Below are 16,988 nucleotides of genomic sequence, written 5' to 3' on the forward strand. Positions count from 1 at the left end.
AGCTGCGCTCCTTTAAAATAAGGTCGCTTACTGACTTTTTATGGCGTAAAAACACATTTTTTTCATTTACTACATATTTTTGATAATCAAATTGATTCCAGACAGTGCTATAAAACATTGCAGTAGATTCAGGCAGTGCTATGCAGGGTCTGTCGGAGCACTGTGGGGTATATATACAGCTGAAAACAAGGAGAAAGAAGAGAATAAGACACAAAAACAGAAACAACATCCCCTCAGTATCAGGTTGCTGTTTCACATACTGAGGGAGCTGGGCTGGTCCTCTGCATAGGGCATTTTTTCCCCCATCAAATTTCCTTTGCACTGGTCAGGAGGTACTTGGCTGAACAAATATTTCAAAGGGGATGCATAACTGAAAACAGCCGGAGACCCATTGGATTAAGGTTACTGTGTATGTACATGGTAATCGATGAGGTTGTTTTATTTTGGAAACTGAAACCGGATGTCCAGACATTTATTGTGAAATTGATTCTGTGGCTCCAGCGGCAGGTCAGTGAGCAGGTAACCTCTAGCCGGCCAGCAGCGGGGTTATGTCGGGTTAGTGCCGGGGTCCGTCACACAGATCACACAGGAGAACCGGCTGGTTTTATTGAGAGAGGCGGCGGGTTTGTTTGCGGCGGTAAAAGCCAGTTTGGGTGAAGTTTATCGGCACCGTGCGGCTCCGTCCTGCGTCACGCCGCTGCTGTCGGAGCGCGTCGGCGGGTCAACACGGTCAGGCGCTAGCTGCTGCTGAAAACACCTGAAAACACCTGAAAGCCAGGCTGAAGTGAGTCACTGTGTGTCTCTGTACTGTTTAATGACAGTGTCCGGTGAAACAGCGGTGTTTTGGTGCGCAGACTTCAGGATACAACATAATGAGACTACGTGCTAGCTAGCGTTAACAAGCTCCCGGCTAACGGTCCGCTAGCTCCCGAGCTGCTTCCTGGCCTCAGGCTGTTTGCTCTCATGAGGTTTTATGTTTTTTCTCAGTCTGTTTTGTCCTGCTGGTCTCTCTCCGGCTGGTCCACACACGGTGGAGATTCGACATGTCTCTCTTTTCTCTCTTTCTCTTTCTCTCTTTTTTAGCATGTGTTAGTAGCTGATAACGTGAGCTCGCTCTGCTGTCCCTCCACAGGTGTGACATGACGTCTGTTTGACACGTGAAAAACACCTGAAACCCGCGTTATAAGGCGGTGTATCTTTAAACATGTGTTTCATGTTTTTTATTGTTAATTACATCAGCACTGTCACCATGAAACTGTATGATAGATAACGCTGGTAACACAACAACATAACCGTATATATCAAATTAAATTACTAGATTTTTTTTTTTTTTTTTTAAAGCAAAGCATAAAATTACTACACCGTTATTAACTAAAAAAAAAAAAAAAGGGCTGCGATGATATGCTTATCCCCCGATTTGACACGGCATTTGAGTGCCGATGTGATATGAATGGCGATTCTACACGTAGTGTGATTTGATTTGATTTTTTTTTTTTTTTTAATTCTCCTCTAGTTTGTGTCTGTAAAGTTTGATGAGGCTGTGACTCTCCTAGAGGTCATTTTATACAGTGATGTCCAGTTTGACAAAATGCTGTGACTGCAGTGAAATGGCTGCTATGGGGGCTAACATCATCACACATGAATCAAATGTGGCTCATTGAATCCACAAGAGTTTCATCTTTCCAGTCAAAGCCAGTTGATGCAACTCCAAGACTGTTTAGGCCCCAGTCTGCACAAACACACCATTTTACAACAGGCCACAAGAACACATGTGGACTGCAGGGTTTGTGGCCCAAACTGCATGGGATTAGCAGAAGGTGGGCATGTCTGCAAAGGGGAGAGCCGTGGCTGCCCAGAGAACCCATTTTCATTCACACATCTGGAGGTCAGAGGTCAAGGGACCCTGCTGGAAACAGACATGCCAGATTTCCCCTCACCAAAATTTAGCAGAACTTGGGAGCACTGGGATTTTAAAGACATTGAATAGAGGCTTAAAAATGGCAATTAGCAGCTTCATTCTACAAATACTGGCGTTGACACTCATAGACTCACATTAATCACACCTTAATGTTACTGCACTTTATTGAATTAATTTTTTTAACATCTCCTTGGTTCTGCACGACGAGCAGGAGGCCATGGCAGACCTGGGCATCAAAGCAGGAGACAAGGTGATGGTGGTTTGGACGCAGCCCTCAGCACCAGAGGCCTTGAAAGAGATGGTGGAGAGCTTCAACTCCACTGTTGGAGCAGACGGCCGCGTGTCAGTGGAGAACATGGAATGGCTGTTGCGTTGTGAGTGACTCGCTTTTTATCTACGGGATGTTTTAATGCTGTACTTGATATGTAAAAAAAAAAAATACAGCCATCTCAGAAGAGTGTCTCCTGCTTACACTGACCACCCAAACCAGTCGTGCTGTTTTGTATGATCATCTCGCCACAGCGCTTGTCCACAGAATGCCACTCTCGTCTGTTCTCTCCTCCTCATCCTCCTCTCCTCTCTCCTCAGCCTGCCATGCGGCGTCCTCGTTCGACTGGGTGCTGTCCTGCCTGCTGGCTGACAGCTCCTCCATCCACCAGCCTGACACACTGGCAGAGATCGCCAGAATCCTCAAACCTGGCGGGAGGCTCATCCTGGAGGAACCAGTTACAGGTGAGAGAGCAGTCGTGCTGTGAACTGGCATTTCACAGTTAAACAAGGACAGGTGAGCTCCTCAAGCCCGATAAGATTAGAGGCGCAGGTAGCCCAGGTGTTAGGTTCTGACTTCTCAGAGGCTTCAAAAGACCTCATGATCAAAACAAATCAAAATAAATGTTTAAGTTTTTTGTCACATACAGTATCACTTTACAGGTCCATGTGATTAAGTAGTTATGTGGACAGTATAAAGAGCCACAGTAAGAACTTTTTATTTCCCGTTTATTTAATTGACAGGTGTAGAGACAGGCGCAGCAGGCGGTGAATTGATATAAAACAGCTGCTTGTGTTTTCATACATTTATGGTTAATAGTTGGGGTGAAAAAGAGCCTTGTGCACTATATAACTGCAGTGACTGAGTTTTATAAAACACAACAGTGTGCACACAGGCTGTGGCTGTGGCTCTGAACGTGCTGCAGTGTGTTTGAGCCTTGTCTTTTTACATTTTAGGAGTTGAGAGTCAAATTGTGAGGACCGTTGAGAAGCTGACATCTGCTCTGAAGTTGTCTGGCTTCATGTCGGTGGCAGAGGTGAGTGTGAGTGTGGGAGCAGGTCCTGCACCTGCTTAAAGACTGCAGGCAGCCTGAGTTATAGTAAAATCAGGTAAAATGAATAGACTGTTCAAAAAAAGGACTCCCTAAGTTCCCAGGACATTCAGTGGTGTTCTGATGAATTGTAAGATTGGACAGGCATGGCCATCTCGGGAAAGCAACATATCCTCTGCAACTCTTGACCTGCTTCTTGTCCACCCAGGTTAGCAAAGGAGAGCTGACTCCAGAGGCGCTGAGCTCCCTCAGGACGGCCACAGGTTACCAAGGAAACACCTTGTGTCGGCTCCGCATATCAGCCTCCAAACCCAGCTTTGAGGTGGGATCATCCCAGCAGCTTAAACTGTCTTTCGGCAAAAAGACAGCTAAGCCAGGTCGGTATTTGCTGCTGATTCTATTTGTTTGTGCGCATCATATTATTACAGGGCTGTGCCATGAGCCAGTTTCCCTGCTACTCCTCATGATGGAAATATTATTAGCATGCAGCTAGCCAGTTTTTACTCGGGACTAGTGTGACATTGACTACACCAGCTAGAGAATGAATATAGGTCAGTGACAGTACTATGAAGTTTGGAGGTGAGTAGCCTCGCTGGGCTAGCGGAGGAAACGCCTTTTTTCTTTGTTGTTGCTATGATTTATGTGCAGCTAATATTACCATGTGTGTTGTTTCAGCTGAGAAACCCGCTCTTGATGCCAACACCGCCATGCTGTGGAACATCTCTGCCAACGATTTGAATGACGACGATGTGGTGAGTGTTGTGCTCGAGTGTTGGGTCGTCTAGTTCTCGGGGTGTTATGAGTCCACAGGGGGATTAAATCTGCTCATCAGCTGCTGTGTGCTCCCTGCTAATCCTCAGTACTGTGTTCATGTCTCTTCATTCATTTTCATAGCAACAGCTGCAACAATAACACAAAATAGCACATAAATGAAGGCAACCAGAGCAGATTATGTCAATATAAGTCCCAGTACACATTATTGAGGAAACTGAATGGCTCTTTTCCTGTTATATTCTTATATGAATTAGAAATTAGTTAAGATAAGATGAGCTTTGATTCCCACAGGGGAAGTTCACAAGATCCAGCAAGTTAGCTTCTGCAGGAAACCTTCACTTCGTAACTTTGCATTTGAAAGGAACGACCTGATAGTACTTGCACAAATAATTGTTGTTGTTTTACATCGGCAAAAAGTCCAAACATGCAGACCAGGTCCTTGCATTGCCCTGCGTCATCAGGTCTTTGTCCTGTCTGCCCCTCTTCTCTAGGAGCTGGTGGATTCTGATGCTCTGCTGGATGAAGACGACCTGAAGAAACCGGACCCAGAATCTCTGAGAGCGCCCTGTGGAACCGGAGCTGGCAAGAAGAAGAAAGCCTGCAAGAACTGGTGAGCAGCACACCACAAAACACAGCATGTTCACAGGCCTGCAGGTTACAGCCACACACCCAGTGTTGGAGTATTTCTGTTTTCTGCTAATTTATACCTCTGCTCCTCTACATCTCAGAGGCAGATACTGTACCTGTGACCCCACTATATTTATCTAACAGCTTCATTACCCATATATAACCCATTAAGAAATGATATTATTAAATCAGTAATGCTTTATTTGTCTTTCTAATCTCTGTGTAGCTCATGTGGCCTTGCTGAGGAGTTGGAACAAGAGTCCTCAGGAAAGAAGAAACCTCCGGGCAAATCTGCATGTGGAAGCGTGAGTGGTTTGTGACTGTGGTCAAATTTCAGCATTTTGCTTCAGCACATCGTCTCCTGGGTTATTTCTGTTGATAAGCAAAAAATCCTTAATCGCTAACGTCCCTTTCTGTTGCAGTGTTATCTGGGCGATGCCTTCCGATGTGCCAGCTGCCCGTACGCGGGTATGCCAGCGTTCAAGCCAGGAGAAAAGATTAAGCTGGACTCAAAGACACTGATGGATGCCTAAAAGCCCACAGCTCACATCTGTATTTCAGCCTGCAGCACACGACATTCCTTTGTATTCCATCCAGCCGGAGACGCCCCTGAAGCCCAAGGAGACACTCAGTAAATGTGAAAATGTTGCTCTGAGCGATGCTTTTTAAAGTCGACCTCACAGTAAATATGCATATTTTTCTGCCCTGGATCTTGGTGAGACGGCAGCAGCTGTTTGACTGTTTCAGAGCAAGCACTGCACTGCACAGAAACTTTGCCCTCGCACATTAAAATAAGAAAATGTTCCTCTGAGATTGAGGGACGAGCAGTTCAGCCTTAACAGTCTGTCTGATTTAAAAAGAAAAGTAAAGCTTTGATGCTTATGATTTTCCCAACTATTCAAAATGTGGGATTTTTCCAAGGGTTTAAATGAGTACCTGCTGAGCACCGACTAAATCTGACTACTGAGCCAATTATAACATAATCTATAACTACATAATCACCATAACTCTTGCACCGTTTACACAGAGGCATCCATGCAGAGCTGCATTATTATGTTGTATTTATCTGTATAGAAAGACATTTTGGCAATGATAGATGCTCTTGAGTGTTTCCTTTTGACACAATAAAGTCAGTTATTGTGTTCATATATTTATTTTGGTTATATGTTGATAATACAATCATCTGACAGTATTTGAGTCAGCACACCACTCCAGTGTTAGAATAACTGCACTGCAAACTCAGCCACATCACTGAACTGAACCAAACTTTAAATCAGTTTTCAACCGTGGCAAAATAACTTTGGATTGGACTTCATCACTTCTTTTGTCAAAGAGAACGTTATCAAACAGAGCAACAATATAAAAACTTACAAAATATTCCTGTAACAACAAAACACTGAAAGTTCTTAGGAAGGAAATGGTTCAGTCTCAGAATCAGTCAGACAAGATTCAGCTTAGTCATTTTTAGGATCACAGGAAACTGGAGCTCTTTTTGCACAACTAATGACCCCAACAGGTTGCTTTAACTAACTAAAACAATACTGTACTGACAATACTGTACTACAAACATAAAGCAGTACAGTATTGTCAGTATCTGATGTGATGCTGTTTGGGTGAGAAAGTATTAAGTCGATTCTGTACTTGTTGACCTTGGGAAGCCCTTCAGCTGAATGGATCCTGTTGGGAGTCGGAGAGTTTTAGTGTCCCGTGTTAAAGAGGCTTTTCCACCCTGAAAATGAGCAGTTACCAGCCTAAGGGAATGAAAAAGGTCAAATTTAAAACAATGGGATACTGACATAAAATATCAATAGTCCAGAGAGAGAGAGATGTAGCGGGCCCTGATGTCCCGGTGTTAGCGTCCCGTCTCTGTGGCCCGTCCAGCTCCCGATCAGAGCGACTCGGCGGTGAACTCCATCTTTATGTCTCCTAAACTGGGCTCAAAGGTGAGGCTGTAGGACACCGAGGCTCTCCCGTCGCCCGAACTTTCCCACGGCGACCTGAAGAAGAAGACTCCCTGTTTCCTGTGCCGTTTCCACTCGCATTCCCCCTGCAGGACGGGCGGGGCAAGACAGGCATCCAGTCACCCTCACATTGATCATTTTCTTGTTTCATCACTAAATACAGCTGGAGTTGTGTCTAGCCACATCAATTAGGAGCTATGATCTAAAAATATCTTGCATGATGAAAACAATTCGTCTATTTCCTTTGCTTACAACATTTTCCTGCTGGTTACGTTAATATTCAGAAAGGTTGATTTAAAGTTCCCATCGAGCATCGCCTTGTGAAAACGTGTGAACAGCATTTTCTAGCATTTTCCATGTGAAAGCTGCCACTGACAGTATCACAGCAGGAGGTGTGTATCTGCTGCCTGTCTCGTGATATGTGGGTGCAGCATGACTCACTCACTGTTAATCCCACAGTGTTGGTGGACTTTCTCACCATGTAATTTTGTTCAATCTAAGACTTATGCTGAGAATGCTGAGTCATGTTTACCAGCAATGTGGTGTAGAATTATGGTTAATATCTGCACTCAGTTTCAGTGCTCTTTCTTTGAATTGCGGTGTTGACTCTTTGGCCATTGGTTACTTTATGGAAACTGGTAATCTGGGATTACATTCCTGGAATTGTAGCTGTATTCCTACATATCTGTAGTAACTTCTGTACCAGCTCTAAAGGACATTTGTTCCTGCAACCTGGCCTCACTGATGGTGGGTCTCAAATGGGGGACAGACATTAGATTACAGTTAAAATAATCACCTAGACACTATATAGACTATATTTCATACATTTGATAGATTATTCAGATTAGTTGATGGGACAGATTAAAACAAAGCAAGCCAAGTAAATAAAATAAATTAGAAGTTTCCTGTGTACACCTGGCATGGGCCTGCTGTCGTACCTGCTCTCCGATTGGTCCGCTCAGACCCATGCTGACAGTGATGTCATCTGTAAGCTGGTACTCCATCCACAGCACGACGCCATGGCAACAGCCACTCCTGAGAGGAAGGAGAGTAAACAAGTGGATGATTCAGATGCTTATCAGTTTAAAATGAGACAAGGACAAATTCAGCCCAAAATGAAAATGAGCCATCTCCTCTGCCCGTGTCCCCGAGACTCTGTACCTTGTGAAGGGAAGCGAACCCTGGCTGGTGATTGGCTGTTGAGAGACGCACTGTGTGAAGTCAAAGGTCATGGCGGCGGTCGGCGGGGTCAGGGCGCGGCAGGGGTACTCCCACAGCGGGTGGGGCTCCGCCTCGCGAGACTCACGGAAATCCAGAGACTTCTGAAGGGATTTTTTTTTCGGAAGAAATGAGATTTTTTTTTTTAACAGTGGTGTTACATGCACACTAAATTCAGGATATAGACTAATTCAATACATTTTTCTTAACATCAGATTTATCTTACTCCTTCCAAGCTACATGGGTTTAATTCCCATCTCAATCTGTAGAGGCCACATTCCTTCACTCCACCTGCCAGTGCAGTCAGCTACACGGGTTTTGGTGAGGATTTGTCATGTTTTACCCACAATTCATGGGCTCACGTTCCCCCTCCAGGATCCTCTCAACATCGAACTTTCTATACAGTCATTCCATCAGGCTTACAGAGAGCTGCTGGCCACTTCCATTTCATTGTGATGTTTATTTTGGCACTCGCATCTCCCACCGCCAACTGGACTGTGGCTCTCAAAAGTGAAAAACTGCATACCCGCCAGAAAACATAACCTATTTATTAAGGAATAACATAAAAAGTTTCTATAAAATATGGCAACCTTTCATCAATTCCCATCTCACACAAGTTATGGTTTCTCTAATTCCACCACGCTGGTGTTGTGCTTAAAGTGAATGTATATCAATTTCTTTTTTTTTGGTGAAAGAATAAGTGAAGGGCACAAAGGTTGTACCTGGACCATCTCGTCCATAGGCCTGACGTCGAAGCCCTCACAGGTTCCACATGGTGCCCGTATCCTCCACAAATCCTGGGAAACAAGGACAAAGTAAGAATCTGATAGCACAGATTGCTTTGGCTTGCTAAAACCTTTTTATAACAAAATTTTATTTTTCTTGTTTTGATTTTTTGAGGGAATTTATATACGGTAGGTATCTTTTCTTTTTATTTTCTGTTTTACTGTACTGTATAGTCCTTGTAGATTTTTTTTTCTTTGCTACATATCCAGCAATTATTTTTATTTTTGTTACTTTTGTACAAAATTTCTGTAAATTTTTGGATAATTATCTGGTCATTCTTTGTTACTTTCTACTGGTTTCTTGCAAATTTCTGGTTATTCCTTATTTTTTTGCTAATTTGCCGATCAACCTTTTCCCTGTTTCATGAAAGAGATGAAGTGAATTTGCTCCAGTTTCAAAGGGATGAATGCTGATGAAAGCCGTCTGATGCAAGTAAGGATGAGGCATGGATGGCCCACATCCTGACAGAGGGATGACTATCTACTGTGGATGAACTCCAACACCCCTAAAGAGTGGGGGACGGAGGAGGCAGGCTGGACATGGGGGGTGGTCTCTGCCTGAGCAAAAGCCCAGTGGCATGGTTACCACCTGAATGTCTTTAAACACCGAGGAAAACCCTTCAGTGAAGTAAAGCAGACAGCAGTACAGGCATCTGATCTTTATAGACCAACATGAACACATTCTCAACACTAGACCGTTTTTTTTTTGTTTTGTTTTGTTTTTTTTTTAAATCCAGACTGGACATCTGAAGTGTTTTTGAGGCTCTCTGATTGTCCATGGAGGTGAGTCCATCATATAAACCATGTTAAGGTGTCGGTGAGCTCACCTGGAATTCCACGGCCACGATGTGGAGGCTGGCGGAGCAGGGCAGGATGGTGGCTCCGGGCTGCAGGAGGCCGGCCAGTGCCGTCCGGCAGTACCAGAAGAACAGCGAGTGCCAAGGTAAGAGGCTGGTGCTGAAGTAAGGCTCGCCCATCAGGACCGAGATCTGCGGGACACACACCATGTGCAGGGGTTACAAAAAGTCCTCACTCCATCCAGCTTGGATTGTTTCAGTCTGAAAACCTTTCTTTGCCCTGCACCACACTGTTTGTCCTCACTTAAATCAACTATTTTACACACTGCACCTTTAAGCTCTCAGCTTTCCGAGAACCATTCCATTCCTGCGATACAGCTTGAGTATTTATTTGCCTTTAGTGTTTCTGTGTATAACCCACAGGGAGGCTGTACCTGCTCTCCTCCCAGGTCGCTGCTGGTCAGCTGGTCAGGCCTGATCTCCAGCAGCTGGACTCCTCCCGTCATGGAGTTGGCCTCCAACACCTGCCGACCACACGAGCACCTCATCAGCACTTTGTCATGATGTTTCCTTTTGTCACTGAATTCGTTTTGTGTTCCTCGGCGATGCACAAGGGCTGACACCATAATGCAGAAACCTGAATATCAAAGTATTCAGCAGACTAAAGCTAAAAGACTCCAGTGCTCTTCGCCCTGCTGCCGCACCACAGCCTCCACTGTGCTGCAGCAGACAGGATTCATCTGTTAGCTGTTTTTTTTAATTCTCTCAAACCTCAGTATATTATGATTAGCCATTATTATATGGTTTTCTGTCAATTTGTTTTTTAGTGCTGGACCTGAGTGTTCTACAGTTGAGATTTTCATTTGCTGGGTAGGGATTTAGTTCTCACTTTTGGGATTCAGATTTTTTTTTTTTTTTTAAATATAGTACTGAACTGTCCACTGACATAGCAAAGGCTGTTTTATTCTTCATTTTTTACAGCTGTGAAAAGTCAGGTGAAAGCACAGTGTTGTGTTTCTCCAGTGTCAGATCTGCAAACACAACACGTCATTTTTTTCCCCCCACCGGCGATGGGAATGAACACAGCCACAACAGGATAAAACCAATGAGCTGCACGGTGAATGAGGTAAAACGGTGATGCATCGAGCCAGAGGAGGGAGGAGCTACCTGGTCGAGCAAGGTAGACAATGAATTGGAGAGAGGGACGCTACACAGTGACCCTGCTTGAAAAAAAGAGAGAGAAAAAAACTCTGCTTTTACAAAAATGGTGTTCCACAAAAGTTTATACTTATTGTGTTATCTCTGACAAATGACATACAGCAGTTTGCGAGACGCTACACGTGGCATGTGGAAGACGCAGGATAGGCCTGATGTCAAGATATACGACTAGATATCGTCTGGGATTTTGGATATCGCGATATGGCTTCAGTGTCTTCCTGGTTTTAAAGGCTGCATTACAGTAAAACGTATCAGGCATCATATCCACTTTGCTAATGATACTTTAACAATCTGATGTGTATTTATGAAAGCAGTATCATTACAATATTGTCAAAGATACTGTGATATTTGATTCTATCCGAGTAGCTCAGCCCTAACTCTGCCCTTCTGTTTTGATTTGGGTCACTTTTAGCCTTTCAGTAGCTTTGCCTATAATGAGACTGAATAAGACATGAAAAAAAGGTGTTATTTACCTGTTCAATAACCTGTTTGGACATTCTGGAGTTTTCCAGACTGAAGACCTGGGTGGACAGAGGTGAGCAGAGTTAAGCAGAGTTTGGCCAGACTTGAATAAAACAACAGAACAGTCTGAACAGGCATTCAGTTTTCCTAGAAGAAAGCGATGTGGGATACCTTCTTGGCTCCAAGCATGTGAGCAAAAACAGGCAGCAAGCTTCCGTCGCTGACCCCGAGGCACACGCTGTCTGCTTTCAGAACCTGCAGCAGACATGACACGTGTTAAAGAAACGATCCTGCAGCCGTAAAGCCTGAGGCCTGGCTACCATCCGGTCACTTACGCTCCGTAACGCGCTGACGTAGCTCTCCGTACGGTGGCTGTCGTTGAGCTCACCAAACCGCGGCCGAGTCCAGACCAAGTGGGCCTGGCAGGTACAACATGGCCGACAAGGAGGAGCCTCAGTCTCTGCGTCCTGTTGGCTGAGAAGGACAAATTGGCATCGTCTCAAGCTGCTGTCAGACTGTCCGTCAAATCCTCAAAAAGAGTGTACTCTCATCGTCTGATCATCTGGAGAACTGACTGTTCAGTGTTCATGCAGCTGCTTTATTATAGGCCAATACCAGTTGCCATGAAACGCTACTGGTGGTGGTGTTTCTAAACAGACGGAGAAGTTTTTTGTCCATCAGCTGGCATACCTGTGTTTCTGCATGCTGAACCACAGGCTGTAGTCATCATGGCAGACGGTGAGAGTCAGATCCTCTCCCTCCGTCACCCTCCTCTCCACAGGCAGGAAGTAGACGCTCTGCATCCAGTGGTCACGCCACTGCAACACAACACAACACAACACACCACAACACGCATCAGCTGAGCTCCAGCAGACCCACAGCACTCTGCACACCTGGATTTGACAGGTTTTACCCCACATCCTCCCAGGAGAAGATTTACTTGTTGGGTTACCTGCATAACTGTTCACACTACACATGGTGAGTGTGAGATCTACGGTTAGAGTTTGAAAGAGTCTCGTACATTCTCTGACTGGACCTATTTTTTGTGATTTCTAGCTGAATTTGACTATTTGCAGTCAGTGTGGTCTGGACAAGGCGAGGCAGAGGTCACTCAGCTCCTGACCAGTTTCAAGTCTTAAAACCATCAACTTCACAGCTGATAAGTTTTTTTTTCTAATCTTCACCTCTATTCTCACAAATGTCACAAGGTCAACAACAAGGTCAACAGGTAAGTGAGTGAGAGGCAGGTTTTCCCAAACACAGATTTCTCACTGATTATTCATGTAAAAACTACATCAATGCTAATAATTAATATTCTTCTGAGACATACAGGCTCAACCATGTCTCTCTCACTTGGACTTAGAGACACAATCAGCTGTTCACGGCCCGCGAGCTGGTGGCCTTCAGGATGAGAGAACATCATCACATCAAGACACACACTCACAGGAGCCATGTCGGGCTGTGGGTAGGTCCAGCTGGGAGCCATGGTGCAGACGATGGTCCCGCCGGGATCCATGTCGATGTCCCACCAGGAGAGCACCACCTGGGCCCTGCCGCTGGACTGAGCCGCGAAGCGAGCGGAGTGGCACTGGGAGGCGCTGCTCACCGGCTTACTGAAGTCCACGCTGGGAGGGAGGACAGGGGGCGAGACAGAGGACGAGAAAAACACACAGAACTGGTGTTGATACAAAGACAGAGCGCAGGAGGCCACTGATAAAACAGCTGTTGTGTATCTGAAGTGAAGTTTCTTGCCCTAAGATGGGTTTGTTTACATCTCTAAACCAACGGGTTAAACAGAAGTTTCTACAAGCTGAACTGTAAAACCTGAAATTTTAAACACGTGTTTCCTACCTGAACATGGTGCAGAGGGGTCCCAGGGGCGTGAAGCTGTGGGCGGGCACCTGGCTCAGCTGGATGTCGCAGACTGAATGGGCTCCGGCACAGCGACCCACAGCGGGCGGCGGCACCAGCCGGGTCCCGTCCACATCCATGGGCTGCAGCTGCGCCCAGCTCCACAGCAGGTCCGACTCCACCAGCTGGGCGTAGACTGTGGCCCGGTGGGGCACCGCCTCGCACCCCTCCTAGTGACCCGGAGACAAGGGACAGTCACTGGGGCTGCACTGGTCATGTTGACTGGGGCTGCACTGGTCATGTTCACTGCCACCAGTGACTTTGACAATCCTTGATATGTGTGTTTTTATTCAATACTTTCTCTCCATATCTGTTGCTAAATTGGTAATTGCAAGCGGTCCTTAGAAAAGGTGGTCATTTTGAAGAACGTTAGCTTTGAATACTTATGTTCTACTTACACACAGACACACACAGAGACACACACACACACACCTGGACCAGATTGTGGTGAGCGTGCTCATAGCTGGGCAGGGCCCCCTCTCCTATCAGCTCGGTGTCAAAGAGCTCTGTGACCAGGACGTTGGCTCTCATCTGCATGTCTCCATCTGCAGTCAGTCAGAGACAAAACAAAATGAGCTGCAACATTCAAAACAACACACACAGGATGAGAATATACTGAATTTATGATTCTGTCTGCTGGCCTTATGACAGAGCTTTGAAGACATAACAGAGAAACACACATCTGTATTCATCAGTGAAAGAGCGGTATCATCTCTCAACTGCCAAATACTGTCTAAAAAAAAGTCACAGAAATGTGTGCGTGCTGGTGCTGCCTGACCCGGCCCGACGGTGACCTCAGTCGAGTGTTTGTTGATGATCTTGATCTTGTCAGAGAAGCCATTCTTCTCCACAATGCACTGGGCTGCATCAGCCATGGGTTTGAACACCTGGAGACACAAATGAAAACGCTTTAGGGGGAAAACTGGAATCAAAATGGATAACAACATGTTAGGATTTTTAAATGAAAAAAAAAATCCTCCCTGGTGCAGTATTAAAGTTTTTACTTCAATACAGTACAAAATGCTGGTCACCATGGACTGCTGAGGTCATTTTGGTGAGATTTGGCGACTTTGTCTACTGTTTCTGATAGATGACACATATTCTACGCTGGAATATTTGCCTTATTAGACACTACATGGTGGAAATACCAGACAGTGTTAATAATGGGATCTCTTTTACCAGAATCAAATCTGCATGAGTTTGCATGTATGTAGTGTGTTGCTCAGATGGGTGAGCCCTATGTCCCGCACGGGAAGGCCTACCTCCACAGCGTAGCAGAGGTCAGCCCCAGCAGTGACAGCCATCATGGACAGCAGGCCCGTTCCCGTGCCAATGTCCAGGACAACAACCTTCTCACCACGAGCCCTGACCCTGGCCACCGCGGCCCGGATGCCCTGGTAGTACTTCTCATTCTGGAGGAGGGAAGCACATCAGCTGTGTGACTGAAGCTGCACGAGACGGCTGAGGAGGCACCGGTGTCTTCTACAAATGTTATTTGAACTGGAAAGTAGATCTGTAGGAATCTTCCACACAGTAACTTTGCACTAGGAATAAACAATGTGATACTACTTTCACAAATAACTGTAATACTATTATTTATTAGGGGAAATGGGTACCAGGACTTGTCGTCTCTTCATATTTGGCATAATTTACTTTGTTTGCATTCAACTGTATGCTAAAAGTAGGGCTAGGCAATTAATCAAATTTTATTTTCAATTACAATTTTTGTTTCTGATGATTACAAAAACAAGCTAATAGAGATAAAACGATTATTGTGCCACATTTACATAAATCCAGTGCACCCCTTTCCTTTGCAGTGGTGTGCTTCTGCCCGACACAAAAAGCCTAAACTCACTCACAGCCGGACAAAGACTTGGTAACATTTCAAGTTCAAGGAAATCCACTGTTAACAAGACACATTTTTTTTAAAAAATTCAATAAGTGTGTGATGTTTCCAAAGTCAACGAGTATTTGTGTTAGATAACTGTGATCTCAATACTGTCCAAAATAATCCCGATTATGATTTTTGCCATAATCGAGCGGCCAATAAAAGTGTTATTTTGGGAGCCAAGAAAGTGAATGGAGACAGAGCCGCTGATGACGAGGTTTCAATACCATGTGGACCCATAACACACCCAGGTAACTGTACTTAACCCAACACTCTACCAAAGTTCAATTTTGCTTTAACAAAAGACAGTGGTATTGGTGGTGGCAATGTGTTGGTATAAGGTTGTTTTCCATTGGTTCTCAGTCAACTTAGCAGTAAACAGAGGCTCATCTTAGGAATCTAAAGTGGATGGCAGGAGTCCACTCATCCATGGGATCAAAGATTTCTCATCAGGTGTCAGCGGCAAGATCCTCACTGTAACGTCACTGAACAGATGTGGCCAGAGGTGCATCCCACCTGCAGGTTCAGCAGAACATTGCTGCCGTTTGTTTTTTTTAGTGTGGATCTACTCTCATATTCTTTCATTTTTGGCACCATAGACTGTTATCTACCTGTTGTCTTTATTTACTTACAGGAAGTTTTAGTACATCCAGTCACTGATTGGTCCAACACACTGACACAGCAAGAGGCCCAAGATTTGACCCAGTGGGGAACATGTTAGTTTATCTGGACTGATCATTTCCACATCCAACAATGTCGTCCTTTTCTGCCAGTCAGTGTGCATGTGAATGTCATTTAGAGCCATCAGCACTGTGACAGGGAAAATCACCCGACTGACACCTGTCCAGGTAACCACGTGATGCTCCAAAAGTCCTAAACAGCTGGTTGACAACCTTTCCAATCATAAAAGCTACTCTGTCAGGTGACGTGTGTCTGACATGCAGCAATACTCACTCTGTCATGGTCATGCAACATATCCGCGTAACAGGACCTGAAAGACAAAAACACTTTAAATCAGCTTTGGAGAAAACCAAGCCACAGGTTGTTGGCTTTGCTTTGGACTTTGTGTTCTGCAGCTGCTGTTGCTGAGCCGACAAACGTTATAAAAACATCACGACTAAAAAAAACCCCACAAAACCTGCTAATTTAATTGCAATTTGCTTGTCTGCCCAGTAATGTGCCGAACTGGGGCAAAACTAAAAACATACTTCGGAGAAAATACCTAAACATCTTTCATGAATCGCCGGGCTCCACTGTTTAATGCGGCGTGTATATATCGAACAAACCAACCGCAATTACGTTTTTCATTTATGTATGTCGCCAGGTAACGTTAGTCTCATGATCCAAACATTGTGGTGATCGTTAACTAGTAATGTGATTTTACTAAAACGACGTGCTGCTTTGTGTTTCACACACATGCCGAATTCACTAGCGGCTCTTAAAGAGTCGCTGAAAGTCCTCAGTCACGTTCAACGAGGCTCATAAATTAGCCGGCAAGCAAAGGAAAATTAAAGTGTCACTAATCTGAACGGAGTGTTGTTGGCTCCGTGCTAGCGCGACATGCGCGCCTGCTAGCCTGCGCTGCTACCTGGCGATCTCCTGGTGGTAGTCGTACTCCTCGCTCTCCTCCACCCAGTCCAGGGCTCCCGTGGTCGGGTTTGCTCGTCCGCAGAAAGTCTTCATCCCCGCAGCAGCAGCGGTACACTCCCTCCAGAGGTTTGGGACAAGTTTCCGTCAAAATCCTCCAGACAACTCGAACCGAACCGGACTAGACCGAAAGCGTTGGCTTCATGGAAGCGACCATGTTTCCTCAGCAACGTCACGAGCCATGCAGGTCACATGACAGTTTTTTTTTTTTTTTTTGTGCTACATGCTTACATACAGCCACGTTACATTGCATTACGTTACATTACTTTACGACTTCTCAAACAGTAGTGGTGTCTCTTCACTGCTCAAAGATCTTTTATTTGACAATTCCTTGACAAAGAAAGTAGATACTAATTAATTAACCTTTTTCTCATACTAGCCAAACGATATATGATTTCCACTATGTTACTAGCCTTCTGCTACTACTGATAACAACAGAAAGTTTTATTATTATTATTTGTAT

At 45.0% G+C, this 16,988-nt stretch overlaps 2 protein-coding genes across 4 annotated transcripts; one reads left to right on the plus strand and one right to left on the minus strand.

Moving 5' to 3' along the window:
• Positions 1–441: 441 nt before the first annotated feature.
• ciapin1 (cytokine induced apoptosis inhibitor 1) lies at positions 442–5,792 on the plus strand. Of its 3 annotated transcripts, none has more exons than XM_030053864.1 (9): positions 442–519; positions 2,130–2,292; positions 2,507–2,650; positions 3,143–3,222; positions 3,446–3,614; positions 3,913–3,989; positions 4,503–4,621; positions 4,865–4,943; positions 5,061–5,792. In XM_030053864.1, exons 2-9 carry the CDS (start codon positions 2,136–2,138, stop codon positions 5,169–5,171), a joined length of 936 nt encoding a protein of 311 aa, XP_029909724.1. In that variant the 5' UTR covers positions 442–519; positions 2,130–2,135; the 3' UTR covers positions 5,172–5,792. The 3 variants fall into 3 exon arrangements, with proteins under 3 accessions (XP_029909724.1, XP_029909721.1, XP_029909723.1); XM_030053861.1 differs by having other exon boundaries at positions 514–784; XM_030053863.1 differs by lacking the exon at positions 442–519 and adding an exon at positions 527–555.
• prmt7 (protein arginine methyltransferase 7) lies at positions 5,776–16,711 on the minus strand. The gene is made up of 17 exons (XM_030053860.1): positions 16,467–16,711; positions 15,833–15,869; positions 14,253–14,402; positions 13,769–13,877; positions 13,423–13,535; positions 12,931–13,160; positions 12,524–12,704; positions 11,770–11,897; positions 11,415–11,553; positions 11,251–11,334; positions 11,091–11,138; positions 9,834–9,923; positions 9,430–9,591; positions 8,540–8,614; positions 7,761–7,921; positions 7,538–7,634; positions 5,776–6,685 (listed from the first exon to the last, which is right to left on the minus strand). The coding sequence occupies exons 1-17, from the start codon at positions 16,559–16,561 to the stop codon at positions 6,527–6,529; spliced, it is 2,058 nt and encodes a 685-aa protein (XP_029909720.1). The 5' UTR covers positions 16,562–16,711; the 3' UTR covers positions 5,776–6,526.
• Positions 16,712–16,988: the final 277 nt, after the last annotated feature.

The sequence above is a fragment of the Myripristis murdjan genome, chromosome 6, assembly GCF_902150065.1.
Source record: "Myripristis murdjan chromosome 6, fMyrMur1.1, whole genome shotgun sequence".
Taxonomy (NCBI): Eukaryota; Metazoa; Chordata; class Actinopteri; order Holocentriformes; family Holocentridae; genus Myripristis; species Myripristis murdjan.